The sequence below is a fragment of the Orbicella franksi genome, chromosome 1, assembly GCF_964199315.1.
Source record: "Orbicella franksi chromosome 1, jaOrbFran1.1, whole genome shotgun sequence".
NCBI lineage: Eukaryota > Metazoa > Cnidaria > Anthozoa > Scleractinia > Merulinidae > Orbicella > Orbicella franksi.
Genome location: NC_138145.1, coordinates 3,272,518 through 3,286,682, shown reverse-complemented (window position 1 = coordinate 3,286,682; position 14,165 = coordinate 3,272,518). Strand labels below are relative to the sequence as shown.

The window sequence follows — 14,165 nt, the reverse complement described above, 5'->3', positions numbered from 1 at the left end:
TTGTAGTCTTTAAGACCGGGCCAAATTTGATTTTCAACTGATGGACTTCCCAGGGGGTTGCTGGCTCAGGTGTGTCAGGGATTACTCTTTTTTTTTTTTTTATCATTATGTTTTGTTTGCTCAACAGGATCGAAAATGAAAGTTAATTGCCGACTAGTGGACAATCAGCTGATTAGTTTCCCCCACCCTTACAAATACGTATTCTGACACTATTTTCGAAACTGGAAACTGACAGGGTCAACCTTACGGTCCTTTATATCATCGAAACTAAAATCCACGTCAAGCGATATTTTACGGCTGTATATGCTTGTGTGTCCCCACCGAGCTACTGGGAAATTCTTGTGTTCACCCCTTGTTCATGGACTGGGTTTACAGTTTGTATGAGCTTTCTGGATTAAGTAAAAGTCGCAATTCCGTACTGAAAAGAAATCGCTTGCGTTACTGTTTTTTTTTCCGTTACTCAAGCAAGCGCAGCGCGAGACAGTTCCCTAAAAGCCACTCCTGAGTTCGCACGTTTCCTTTGACACGTGCGTGACAGAGGGCTTGAAGCTCCCGAAAAGTTTTCGCAACCGGAAAGCCGTAGCAAAATCTCAAACCTAAAGATTACAGAGCTGTTTTACTCACGTATTCTGAATACGAACAGAGGTTCTCTTCATTCAAGAAGTTTCAGGCGTATACACTTCTCCGTTTTTAGATACAGATGAACTAAAAATCGCTTTACGTGCCCGAAAAGTTTCCGGGGCTTTCGAGAAACAGATTGAAGAGTTTAACCAGGATTAACATCTCAGGTTACCTCTAGATGTATTCAATTCGGGTGTTTTGTTTTGTCATGACCTCGCTACGGATGCCGTTAAGCTTCCTTCTTTGTTTAAGATTCTAGGAAACTGAAGGAAAGAGAGTCCTCACGCCTTCTTGTGAATTAAAATGAAAGGTCAGTTCCTCATTCTTTTGTTTAAACCTGCGGTTCCAGGAAACTTCTTTCACTATATTCATAGTTATATTGTAATTTTGAGATTTCTGAGAACAGGAAGTGATAAAAACTTTCATTCGTGACCTCAGTTTTACAAACGCTACTAAATGATGCTGTAATACAATTGGTCAAAGGTACCTGAGCTCTTGAAGAAGTGATATCCTTGGCCGTTTTCCACCTGATTTCAGAGATCACCAGTTTGCTTTAAAGTTCCTCTGCTGACTCCACGATTTTGACTTTCATTTTCAGCTCATCCAAGCGCCGCTTAAAACAGGTATGTACTTTATATTCACCTTCGAATTCAATTCGGAGTTAACAGTCACAAAATAACAGTTACAAGACCAGGAAAAAAAAAACACGTGTACACAAGAGGAAATTATTAACAAAAAATTAACAAGCACGGCTTTTAATCAGATTGTTACCGGTTATGACTGCGTGCACACACATGTTTTATGATATTTATATTGCTATCAGACCTTATGGCACAGCCAGGTATCAATTCTTCTCAGCCAACAGGTTTGTCCGTCCGTCTACATTTAAATGATTTTCGATATTTTTTTTTGGAGGCTGATAAGCAGACCAATTGATGCCGATATATAAACAGGAATCGCATTTTGGCGACTTCAATTCTCAACACAAGCAAGCACCGCTAGACAATTTCCTTCAAATTGATTTAAACCACAAAATAATATTCTTTAATAGTACTAAGACTGAAAAACAATACAGAGGAAATAAGAGCGAAAAAAATTGAACGAGAATGATAAATATTAGGATTGATTGTTAGGGGATATGTCAGTCGGGCGATTGAATTTAAATCCGGTAAACAGGGTCGAAAAAAGATCTGGTACTCGGGTGTCAGTTAAAAATTTCCGCCCATTAGCTATACAGCTGTCAGTACTGATTTAGCAGATCTCATATCTCAGCTTATCGTTAAATTTATTAATATTTTTGGATCGTTTTTATGTTTTTATCCAGCGACGTATTATAAAGTAATTTCATTTTATCCTCCACGTTTAAATTTATAATGTATTATAATTTTTATGCGCGACTGAGCATCACCTGGAAGTCTGTGCATTATAAATTTTAATTGCTCTTTTCATTATCATTATTAAAGTTTCAACCAATTCTCCTGACTATACTCTGTGACAGTTAAGACAATTAACTTACTTACTGCTTGGAGTTAAAAACAAATCTTTAGTATGGGTTTCTAAGAATTCACTTTGTCACCTTTTCGTATTGGGCCGTACAAGCTATGGGCAATTGGCGAACTTAGGTTACATCTCATGTTACGTGAGATCGTGGCTTAATACTGTGTAGTCTTCACTATTTTGCTGAGTACCTCTCCACCTGGACAGTGTATAATTAAAAGTTTTCGGCTTCTTCTTCGCTTTTTTTTCTCTCTTCCGCTACGAAAACAACTTTCCAGTCCCCCTGAATTACACCAGTCGCCCGTCCGACAATGCAGTCAATAACATGATATTGTTTGCTGTGTCGCGATTTAGAACAGCACGAGTTTCAGTTCGCTGTGGTTCTTTTAGATGTGCAGTGCTCTTCTCCCTCACTGTTCACACAGCTACAAGTTTTAAGTAAGTATCCTTATTAACAAAACGGTGAGTACGTAGGCATTCGAAAGTGGGACTCATTCCGCTAAATAACGCCGTTAGAAGCATGTTTTCGACTGCGTTTATTTCCGCCGAAATCTGAGAATGAATTTCCCCTCGTTTATCGTTTTTATTGTTTATGATAATGTACCAAACGCTAGTCAACTAGATGTTCCTAATTTTAGGAAAATAAGTTGTGGTGAGCAGTATTTTTTTCTGAATCTCGGGGTCAGTGTCGGCAGACAGACACTCAATAGCGGAAGACATTTTGGAGGTGTATTAAACACTTCCATAATCGAGATAGAATGGTCTAGAATTCCGGAATCAATCACATTCCGCTGGAAAAAGTGATCAAACAAGGTCATTGTAATCGATTTATCACCAAGACAAGACTATCTGAATTATTTACTTTTCTTTGGATGAAGATCTTTGCAGCTTGACGCTACGAAGATATCAAGGAGGGAATTGTTTGTACTGTGATGCAAATCGAGCGTCAAATCTAAATTTATTTTCAAGAATTCCAAATGAAAGCAATGGGGAGCAAGACAAACAACGGCCAACACGCAAATGGTTTTTTCGTTTTATTGATTGCTTCATTCGTCATCAAGAATTTGTAATAATTTTTAGCCCTTTTGTTACCGCTATTGATTGCTATCAGATCATTGAAGCTACACATTTGTAAACGAAATTTGAATTTGTAATTAGCTGCCCGTTACAAAACACTATTGTGCTCAAGGAGTAATATTCAGTGAATTTAACATTTCCGTCGTTGGGCTGGCTGCGTTTACACCCGTGTAGAATGCCTTCCGGCACCCGTCTGAGTCAAATTCCTTTAGCTTTCGCTGCAGCGCGTCGCTCTTTGTACGTGCAGTTTTAAACTTCCTCGTGATGCATGTACTGAAAGCCTTGGATAAGACACACATTGCCTAGCATTGTTTCAAATAATCGACGCTCTCCTGTTACTCAGCACGTTTTTGATTATAAATTGATAGGTCACCTAGACCATGCTTCAGTCATGTGCCAACCGTTTTTTCCGGTTATGATGTCAATCAAAGAAATGTTCTCGACAAGGATTCCTCAGCCCTCGCCTATTAATATATTTTTGGCTTCCTTTTAACTAGTAACGGTGACATGAGATGCAAACGACATACTGCGTTCAAACAAATCTGTCAAATTTTACTCTACATTTCACCAGTCGGCGAATTCGATCTAAATGATTTAGAATGCTGATCAGAAAGATCTACGACATAAGCAAGCCCAAAGTAGACTGGTTTTTTTATTCAAACAATTTTTAAACCTCACTTGCCCTTTTGCTTATTGCTTGACCCCCACCCACCCTCCCATGAACTCATTCGGTTGTCCCAGCATGAGTGTCATCACTGTTGCTGTGTCACACCATTCAGATAGTGCGACAACCGTGTGAGAACGGCACGCCTCCAGCATCGAGGTACGTTTTTGCCTTTTTTCGCTTGCTTCTAACTTATGATATGTACACCGTCACTAAACTGTCTTCATTTAGTCGTAATTGTTATTTAATGACCATTACGAGGTGTTTAGTATCCATATGCTTCGTAGCAAAGTGATATTTTCAGTCGGTGATTCTCGAAATGTATACTGATTATATTAAATATTGTGCATGCCGAACGGTCGGAAAAATTGATGATTAATTTGAGAACCCCAAGAGTTCGAAACCCTGGCAAGACTAGAATATACTATTAAGCTTAGTTTCAGAAGTTTTTTTTTAGTGTTTTAAGACCTCAGATTCAGATGATATTTAGCAGAGGAAGGTTAGACCTTGACACTGTGCTTGTTTTGAGTTCACTAAAGCAGGCTCGAGTCACGGAATCACATTCCTGTAGTCCAACGGCTGTAGTTAGACCCCACAGTCGAATCTTCAGATCAAGTTCAACAGTTTAGTTGTCATTTCGTAGTTATCCCATTTTGAAGATGGTACAAAGGTTTGGTTTTAGAATACGTCCCTAAATATATTCTGATGCAAATCACGGAACCTGTGATTAATGTCAGGGTGAATTCATTCCACGTGGAGGTGAATAATTATGAGTTCTTGTTTACACAATACTGAAGTCGTTACTTTTTTTCAGTACCGGGCCGTGATGTCAAATTCGTCTATTAATCGAAACGTTCGAGTTTTCTTTTCCTTTGAAGCTGTGGCGTATCTGCCTGAATAATCTTCACGTGACTCAAGCCATGAGTTTAAGTATTTGTTTGAACGTGCGGTTCATAATGCCGGATACAAGCCGACGTTCTTAAAATTCTCCTTGTGGTTAACTGATTAGAAATACACATTTTCTAGCGGAGGCGCTAGGCTGTGTTTCTCGATTGATCTTATACAGATTGATAATCGAGAACTTTCATTCGATCAATTAAGTCCAAATTATTCACTTTACTCATGAGAAACAATAACTTTATGCTCTGCGTCACTGCTCACCGATGACATTGTAACTCGTTTTAATCAGCGGGTCAAAATGTTGGGCAGAACGTTCCGTTTGCGCCCGATTAGGAACTGAAATCACAAATCGTAACTGAGTGTATATTCCTAAACTGCGCTAGGTGTTCTGATCTCAAATGCTTGCAAAACGGACTTTAGAAGCGTTAAGTTTAGAATGGGGATCAATTATAACAAGTACAACTGCCGAAGCAATTGCGTGACCGATATGACAACGTCAGCCAAGCTTGCGAAATTTTAGGTATGATGCTTCTAAAATTCCTGTTTCGTTAGTTTTGTCATAATTGACCTGAAACGAAAAGTAAAAGTTTTAGTGACTCAGAGCTATGAATAACAGAGTACGTTTTCGAAGCCAAATAAAGATTTGATTTAATATCCCGAATAGTTGTTATTACATTGCGGTGGTTAATGGCCGTTTTAAGTCCATCACATTATCGTCACATGATCTTATCTTCCTGCGGAACTTATAAAGCTATTTCTATTTGTGTTGAAACAACAGAAGTTATTCCTCTTGTAGTCTTCTTGTCTCGTCACAAACGCAATGTAGTTGAATGACAGCGACCACGCGACAGCGGTATGGGCAAGGGATATTCGACTTGATATTGCAATTTCTGCGAGACTGTGTTCGACCAATAGTAGTTATTTAGTTATGGTTTGACAAATTTTTGCTGTATGGAAACTGTAATGGCCCCAGTAACGAAGAAAGGGTTTATTTGAAACTGTCTGGACAAATCAACAACGGGGGCTCATATTTTAAAATGTTAAGATAAAAAAAAAGAACGCTGATGGCAACTGAAAACCATTATTCCAACCTTTTAAGTTTTGCTTTGACGTAATTTCCTTCCTGTGGCGAGAAAACGAAATTATGGGTCAACTCTGGAAATTATCTGCACGTACCCAAAGATCAAATGGCAATTCTCAGTAGTGCTCTTAGTAAAGTTCCCATTTTGCATCTTGGGAGAATATGGTAACTCAAACCGGATCGCCTCGGGCTAATTTTAATTTCTAAATACTGTTAAGAGTAGGCGGTGTCACGGCACGAACACAGGCTTGTCAGTAGGGATGCAAATTTAACCAGCTACATTGGGTATTATAAAAGATGTTTTCGGATAGAAACTGTCCTAGCCGAAATAAAATTAGAATTGATACACTCTTCAAATACGGACGAGAGAACAAGTACATATCCTGAATACTAGCCTACGTTGCAGCCGGACGTGTCATAAAATCCCCGATATAGGACTATACCGGCGGTTAACACTGTCTGCGACGCAGGCTACCTGAATACCTGATGCGATAAAAGAACCAGGAACATGACTTTCAACGTTTCCTATTTTCAGCTAGCAGATTTTTACCCATTATGAAATGGCGAAGAAATTGTTTATAAAATCGGCAAATCTTCGATATAAACACGTGGTTATTAGCTAGATAGTCTTGTTCTTTTCATGGCCACTGTTCTCGTGTAAGAAACAATTTGAAACTGCATTATTAACAGAAAAAGGCGCTTGGGTCAGAAATTGTAACATGACCCTCATTGTTAAAGATATTGTCCGAAAGAAAATTTGCTCCCTTTAATTTCCATTTTGCTCAGACGAAACGGAAAAAAAATCTTGATTTTAACAGATTGACGGCATCTACCTCTAATATCCATTATCAGATTGAGCTATTCGAAAACGAAGTGTTTTCCATCGTCAAGTCACTGTTTCGGCTTTATATGTATAATATCCAAGAGAGAGGTAAAATTCATTACGTTTGAGTCACAAAATTGGCAGCTAAAGGATTTACAGGGAGTAAACTTTTGACTACAGTAGGGATGAGTTGATGATCTTGCTATAAGTCATGCATTGGTTATATATATATTTTTTATTTTAGTCCACCGCCTGATTGCCGTTGAACAGCTGATATGTTTTTAGTGGTGGAACGTCAGGCATTTTAGAGATTTCCTATGGTATTGGCTTTGGAAGGAGAGCAGACAAATCAGTGAGCGTCCATCGTCATGTATTCACTGCACGACATTACAAGTGTTTGTCCAAAACTCGAACCTATCGGCTCTGATGAAGTTGACTGTCGGGAAGTAGAGAGTATGTACCCTCAAAACCATTCAAACGGACAGGTGGAACATTATGCTGTTGTATCCCCTGATAACAACAATTCTGTAGCCATGACGACTACTCGCCTTGATCAGTACAAAAAGACGGCCAATGTGGATACGAGTATCCACGAAGGAACGACGACAAACGACTCGAATCCTTACGATATGAAATCGATTGGTGTCATGGAGGCACAGCTGCCAGAGCAGGCTTATCGTGCGAGTGGTTCTGCAATTGAAATGAGTGACGGACAGATATTGAACGTGTACACGGCTGTTCCAGTTTATGAGAACGGTGGCCATGAAGTGTATTATTATTCCGTGGGGAGTCAAGACAGGGGGGTAGATACTCAAGTGGGGACCGGTGGAACGCATGGTTACCCCTCTGAATCCTATGAGGGAATAACGACCAAACAGGCGGGTGCTTCCGAGGGATTTCCTGCTTACCAATCAAATACGTACGGCACACTGCCATCTGATCAGTTGGGCCCTAAAGGAGAGGTGCAAGCTTATAGCATGGTTAGCCAAGAGAAAGCACCGCTTTACCAAATGAATCCATACAGGGGTACCCACAGGGCGTTGACAACCTATGAGATCGGAATTCAACCAAAGCATTCTTGTAGCTGTTCCTGTCATCATCAGTCCACTCCAGCTTCATCGCATATTCCCGCCTTTGGTTTGAGAAATGAACGCCCGTCAGTCATCATGGTTCCTGCCAGTTGGAATGGATTGATTTCGGATGTTACTGGAAAGGTAATCAGTTATATTAACTTGCACCTTTTTTCATGGAAAAAAATTGGCCTCTTTGTTGTTAAGGTCCTGCCCTGGTCCTAGCTCAACAGAGCCGTTCTTGTCTAGACTCATCATAAACTTTCTCGAAGTTTTTATTCTCCTAACTGGCAAATCTAGGCAATATCTCCTAACAGATTATTTTCTTTATTCTCCTAACCTAACTGCCTCACATTGTAAAGAAAAATGAGATTTGATCTCTTATTGTAAACCTGAGAGATTTTCAACAGTGTTAATGCTGGAACAAACTTCTGCCCGTTCTAACACAAGGTCCTAAGTCAGTGTTGTCAGCAACTTGGATATTGTAACGTTGTAGCCTACGGTCAACTTTCGTTTTTTGTTCAGTTGTGGAAGGGATTTTTGTGTCTCAAGGTTGTAGAATAATATGCCAGTCTTGGAAAGTTGTTAGGTTTCAGAAAGTACATCCATAATCGATTTACTACATGTAAGCAACGAATGAATTCTGGAAAGTCTGCAGTAACTGACTACAAACTGGGATTTTGTTTTCAACACGTACAGGTTGAGTCATCAGTCCAAGGCATCAGAGTAGATCATCTCCAGCACCAGGAATTTGATGACATGGTAAGGCTTTGTTTTAAAACCTGTTTGTTTTATATAACCTGTGCTTCAACCATCCCTCGTGGAGTGTATCTGAGTGCCGATATATACCTGACGGGCGACTTATAAGGCTTTTGGCAGTGATATAATTTACAATAAGCACTTTATGACCGCCTCCAAGGGAAAAAGTGGGTTTTGTTTCCCCTCGACCCTCGGGGAAACAAAACTCACTGTTTCCTTTGGGGCCAGTCATTAAGTGTTTTGTTATTCCTCCCGACTCAAAAATAGAAACAAGCTGCGAAAACATTACTTGCTTGGCGCCAGCTGGTAAAACAAATTCGCCTCGGTTTCAAGGTGCACGATCTGATCACGTGCGAATCGAAAGTTCAAGTCGTTTCTTCCCCAGGGGTTACTGAGTTTAACCCACGACACGTGACACGTTCTCCTCCAATCCGAAAACGTATTTAAGTTTGGAGGTTTAAGGTAATTCCTCTGAAATAAAAGTGACAATAGATTTTTGTTCAAACTTTGTCCACTGAATATTTGTCATATGATAACTTCAATTTTGAAATAAAAAAGGGGGGTGCCCATGCTCATTAAGGAGCAGTGAGGCATTGAAAGTGCCCCATTTTGGCATTATTTAATGCTTATTATAAGAACGCATTCCCAGTAATTGTAACATCTTTGTAAGCCCGGACTCATAAGAACACGCATTAAACTACAGTCAATACATTGTGTCGGACACAAATAAACGTTTAAGTTTGATTCAGACAGAAAGCTAAATCCTTGATTAAAAATTTGAACCAAATTTCTTGACGTGGTTACCGACTGCAAAATAGAAAAGCCTACAGTGTATCTGCTATTTTCTTATTTATTCAATTTTCAGCAATAGAAATTAGATCAGTCTTTTCTCACGCAAAGCTTATGATTAGTTGATTACAACGACTAGAAAAAAAATTGGGGTGCCCATGCTCGTTGGTGAGCTAGAGCCATTTTTCAACTGACAGAGCTCAATATCAAGGCAAATTCGTCATGTTTTCAATATGCGCGTGCACAAGCGCGCGCTAATGACGCCATAAATTATGCGCAGCAAGGATGCGCAATGCAAATGTGAGCAATGACCTTAACAATAAAATTAACTTAAAACAGAAGCAAAGATAGTTACAGCTCAAACTTGTCAGCGGTCTCCTGACGCTGATAAGCTTGAAAGTAAAATAGTCTTCCTAAATTTTGTTGCATAATTTCTAAGAAACTTACTTCCGTTTTCTACTCTTCTTCTAGTCTCTGTTTAGACAGGAAAACAAGTGCCATCGTGGTAAATCTCTGTTAGAGCACTCGCCAAGTTTTTCATTTTGACTACGCTTTTTTTTTATATAAGAATATTATCTTCCGCCCCAGGTTGAATATTCTTACTTTTCTTTCGATTTTAGGCGGTAAATATTCTTGTGAATATTTTTAAATTAATTATTATAGGAATAAAAAGTGGACTATGCCGACAGAACGTCAAATCATCTGTTCTATCACGACTTTGATGGCGTTGAAGTCATTTTTGAGCCAGACTGCAGGCAATGAAGCCTGATAGGACACATAGAACTTCCTGCAGAAACATACAGCTAGTGCTGCTTTTGTTGTTGTTTTTTCACTAGTTTTGGCGTTTAGGTTTATACAGTTTAGTTAAAACATATAATTGTATTGTATTTTCAGCACAAAAAATAAATTATTTTCAAAATTCTCAGCCTCGGATCTATTCTTAAAATATTCCTTTTAATAATTTCGCAAATTTCATTGCAAATTTCAGCCTCGATATTCTTACAAAGTGTATTCTTATAAAAAAAGAGAGAGTGTATTCAATCAAAAAAATAGCGCGCTTAGTTGAATTTTTTAGCAACTGCGGGAAACTGCGCGTACAGTCCTGTCTCAGAGACATAGATTTGTTGCTACTGAGTCTACACTGTCACGGTCAAGTTCTTTCGTATCACACAACCGCGATTGTGCTGATGCAAATCCTACGAAAGTGCCTAGCAAAAACCCCTGTTTGCTGTTTGATAGCTGTCACTGTGAATTTTCCGGTTCTGGAGCGTCTCAATAATTTGTACCGTACAAAAATTCGTTTCTTGCAGGACGATTCTGATTCATCAGATGCAGGTGATGAAGACGGAAAACCCGAAAAGTATTTTCGAAAGAACATCGATGGAACAACCGCAAGATTTAAGTTGACGAAAGAAGACTGGAAGAGAATTCCAATCAACACATTTCCAAGTGGAGGCCGATTGTTGAGTGGGGACTGGACTCGAATCTTTCTCAGCAAAGTTAAAGAAAGCAACCCATGGTGCAGTTTGCGCTTCAAGAATAATCACGTGAGATCAGAAAACTCGCGCAAAATCCACTCAGCGGTGTTCTTCAGAGGAGGAGCGGAATGCAAGCGACCAGAGTGTAACGTGAAAGTGAGATTTGTCATCCGGAAAGAAAAAGGAAAACACGTGGATGTGACGTATGTGGGTGATGTGTGCCACAACAGTCAGCCAGGCGGAAGTGACGTCATAAACGACAAGAAAAGAAAAAGATTTGTTCGCCGTTCGCGTTTTTCCCCCACTCCTGAAGATGAGTGAAGTTGACTTTAATATCAAACAATAACAACATAAAGCGGCTGACAACATTTATATTTTCCCGTCTTAATTATAACCAAAAAGTAGACGAACGTTTATGTTTATATACATGGCTATGCTTTCTACTATTAATTATACAAATTAGTATCGATTTGTTAACCCAGTAGTGTACAGGATTGTTCACAGAGAAAATTATATTTATTCCCAAATCAAGTATTTTTCTAAACTTTTCGTATTTCCATTATACGATTTTGCGTGTAAGAGACTGATTTTAGAATGATCAGTCATTGACATCATAGGACAGATATTTTATACTATTGATTGTATTCGATGATTTATAAAACCTTAGTTAAGGTACTATGTGGCTTATGTAAAGGTTTGGTTAAGCGTTAATGAATAGATTTAAAAATACATTAGTCTAGGATAGCTTGAAATTTGCTAGTGTAACATTTTTCAGGTTCTTTTAGCTTAAATAGGTTTGAATAAAAGAGTACTTATAGCAAAAAAAGATCTCACAATATACCGTAAAATTAACGTGGTATACATTGGATTGTTTGAGGCAAACAGTTAACTTCCTTTACTTTTTCAAATTAGTTTTGTGTTAGTAGAAAATGAAATAGTAGCGTCAGAGAAGATAAAAATGCTGAGTAACTTTAGTTTACTTTAGAGTGAGGGTTGTTTTTGGGGCGTTAGTACTTCTTATCGAAGTACTTCGCCGGTTGCTTTAGTGTAAGTTATTCGCACGCGAGTGCCGTGATTGAAATCATCACAAGCTCAAGTTTGATGTTTTTTTGTATAATGATCAGTTTGTGAAGGTTGTGTAAATGGCGCTTTGCTGTTGTCGAGGAAAATAATAAAAAAACAAGTTTGAATTACAATGTTTTTATTATGCTTATTTAGTTCAGGGTAGGGTTCTATCTACATATCAAGCTCCATGACGTTTATAGACCATATTCGTGTTCTCGGTTTTGGACTGGGACTAGCTTGCAACTGAGGTTAATGTGGGGAGTGTTTTCAAATGCTGATGACATCAGTCTCTTTTAAATGATATTCCTCACACGAGCCTTTATTGCAAGCTACAATCCCTGACAAAAGTCTTGGCACACTTGTCCACTTTTGTAATGTCTGTAAGAGAAATCCAGTTCGCCCCATTCCCCTCCAATTCAATGTTGTTTGTCGTAATAAAGTCATCATTGCTCGTTTACAACATTGTCGGGGGGAGAGGGGAGGGGGGAGGGGGGAGGGGTTTCTCTATTCTTGTAATGAACTATTGTTCCCAAAATAGCTTGTCAACGCATTTTCTTGCTATCTGATCCAGGCGTACCACAGACCGGGAGGGGGGGCGGGGGGGGTGGGCCCAAGGACCTAGGTCGTGGATTGTAGGTCCACAAGAGACATTATTGATTAGGGGGATTTAAACGCAGCTTTAAATGGTCTTAATGAAACTGTGGTTAGCAAGAAACTTTTTCTTTACCAACCTTGTGTACATGTTAAAATATTTTCCAACTAACCTTACGATAGGCCTGTAAATTATCAGTAAATCACCATTGTTATAGCTTTTATAATCAGATTCCAGTCTTTCTTCGTAGCAGTTAAACCGGATTTTATTCTACCCTGCGCCACTCTCTCCGGATGTCTGTTGAAGCATACGAATCTTCAAGTCATTAATCAAAGTTTTTTTTAACATGCGTTGTGCTGTCTTGTTTATAACCCCAGTGTGTATATCATTTCTGTTAAAGTTGAAATGGCCGTAGAATATGAGTTCTTATGATTTAACTTCAGATCGAATTAAATCAGGAGCCCATCACCGTCACAGGCTAATAACTGAATCGAAAATTTAAACAGTTGCCCAATTTACGGATCCGATTTAAAACCCCACGGAACAAGTCAACAGAACAGCAAAATGCGTTTTTTCTTAAATAAATTAGTTTTTAGGTCCGTGTTCACAATTTTTTAGACGTGGCTAGATTTAATCGATTTGAGCCCTTTGGCTCGGAAAAATTTAATACGATTAGAAATAAACTTACAGAGTGAAAACGTTAATAAGAGCATGTATCACACTGCACCTGATACTGAATCTCACGATCCTGTTGCTGTCATCGATCAGGGACGAAAGCGCGTCGCCGCGAGCGACCCGGACCGTCTGAGAATGAGAGTAGCTAGGTTGTTAGCCCGTTATAAGCGAAATTTGACAGTGATAGCAACTGTTGAATCTCGATAAACTGACAATAATGGGATAACTTTTGTTTGTAATTGCAATAGGAATAAAAAAAACAACAACAACGGGAGAATGAAGTGTATCGGGGGCATGGCAGCGATTTTAATCAATTTATCCTTAATTAATCCTAAAAAGATTAACAGTAATGCTATTCAATTCTAAAGTTACTCAAACCATTATCGCGATAAAATATTGATGATAAGGCCTTTGAATACCGGGTTTAATCCCGGTTCAATGGTTATGTACGCGAGGTAAAAAAAGGACGTAGATCACTTCCAAACAATTAATTAAATAGTTACAGCTGGAGAGTATACGATACCCAACGTCAGAGTCTTTTTTTTTTTCTTTGTAAACTTGTTATCGTTCAACTATGGAACTTTGCGAGAGTTGTAGCTGACTTTCTGCACGATGTGGTTCTATATGCACCCAGCGTGATACAGCTAAAACTTAAAAGTACTTTTTAAAATTTGTCCAGTCATCATGTTAGTCGTGAATCTGCTAATAGTTTTGCGAAAAGGGACCGCCCCAAACCTGTCCATCAAACTTTCCTTTCAAAACTGGACAATCGTTTTGCCAGGTTGTTTTCTTGCAATTATTTTCTTCAATTTCGTATGCAAATCATTGGATGAACGCAGATGGTGTCGCCGATCGCTTAGTGTAGATGACTGGGAAATTTATTGAAGAGATTAATACATTTCTACCACTTTCCAAAATATTATAATTGTTTGACCATATCCTCAGGCTGCCTAGGGTAGCTCGCTTTAGATGCGGAACAAGAAAGAGGTGAACTATTCAGAGGCAAATATTCTTTTTTCCACCATAGCGGCTAACGGATATGTCGAAGAGCTAATAAAAAACGACTTTGAATAT

At 38.9% G+C, this 14,165-nt stretch overlaps 1 protein-coding gene across 4 annotated transcripts; it reads left to right on the top strand.

Annotated features, from left to right (window-relative positions):
- The first annotated feature begins 93 nt into the window (after positions 1-93).
- On the top strand, positions 94-12,296 carry LOC145485489 (uncharacterized). Of its 4 annotated transcripts, XM_081464174.1 has the most exons (5): positions 94-931; positions 1,220-1,244; positions 6,908-7,877; positions 8,433-8,495; positions 10,592-12,296. In XM_081464174.1, the coding sequence occupies exons 3-5, from the start codon at positions 7,032-7,034 to the stop codon at positions 11,078-11,080; spliced, it is 1,398 nt and encodes a 465-aa protein (XP_081320300.1). In that variant the 5' UTR covers positions 94-931; positions 1,220-1,244; positions 6,908-7,031; the 3' UTR covers positions 11,081-12,296. The 4 variants fall into 4 exon arrangements, with proteins under 4 accessions (XP_081320300.1, XP_081320294.1, XP_081320287.1 ...); XM_081464168.1 differs by having other exon boundaries at positions 94-1,244; XM_081464161.1 differs by lacking the exons at positions 94-931; positions 1,220-1,244 and adding an exon at positions 2,014-2,556.
- The last annotated feature ends 1,869 nt before the right edge of the window (positions 12,297-14,165 follow it).

Coding starts and splice junctions, on each gene's coding strand:
- LOC145485489 (XM_081464174.1), top strand. CDS start 7,032: ATGTATTCACTGCACGACATTACAAGTGTTTGTCCAAAACTCGAACCT. Junction 7,878..8,432: donor TTTCGGATGTTACTGGAAAG/GTAATCAGTTAT, acceptor CAACACGTACAG/GTTGAGTCATCAGTCCAAGG. Junction 8,496..10,591: donor ACCAGGAATTTGATGACATG/GTAAGGCTTTGT, acceptor CGTTTCTTGCAG/GACGATTCTGATTCATCAGA.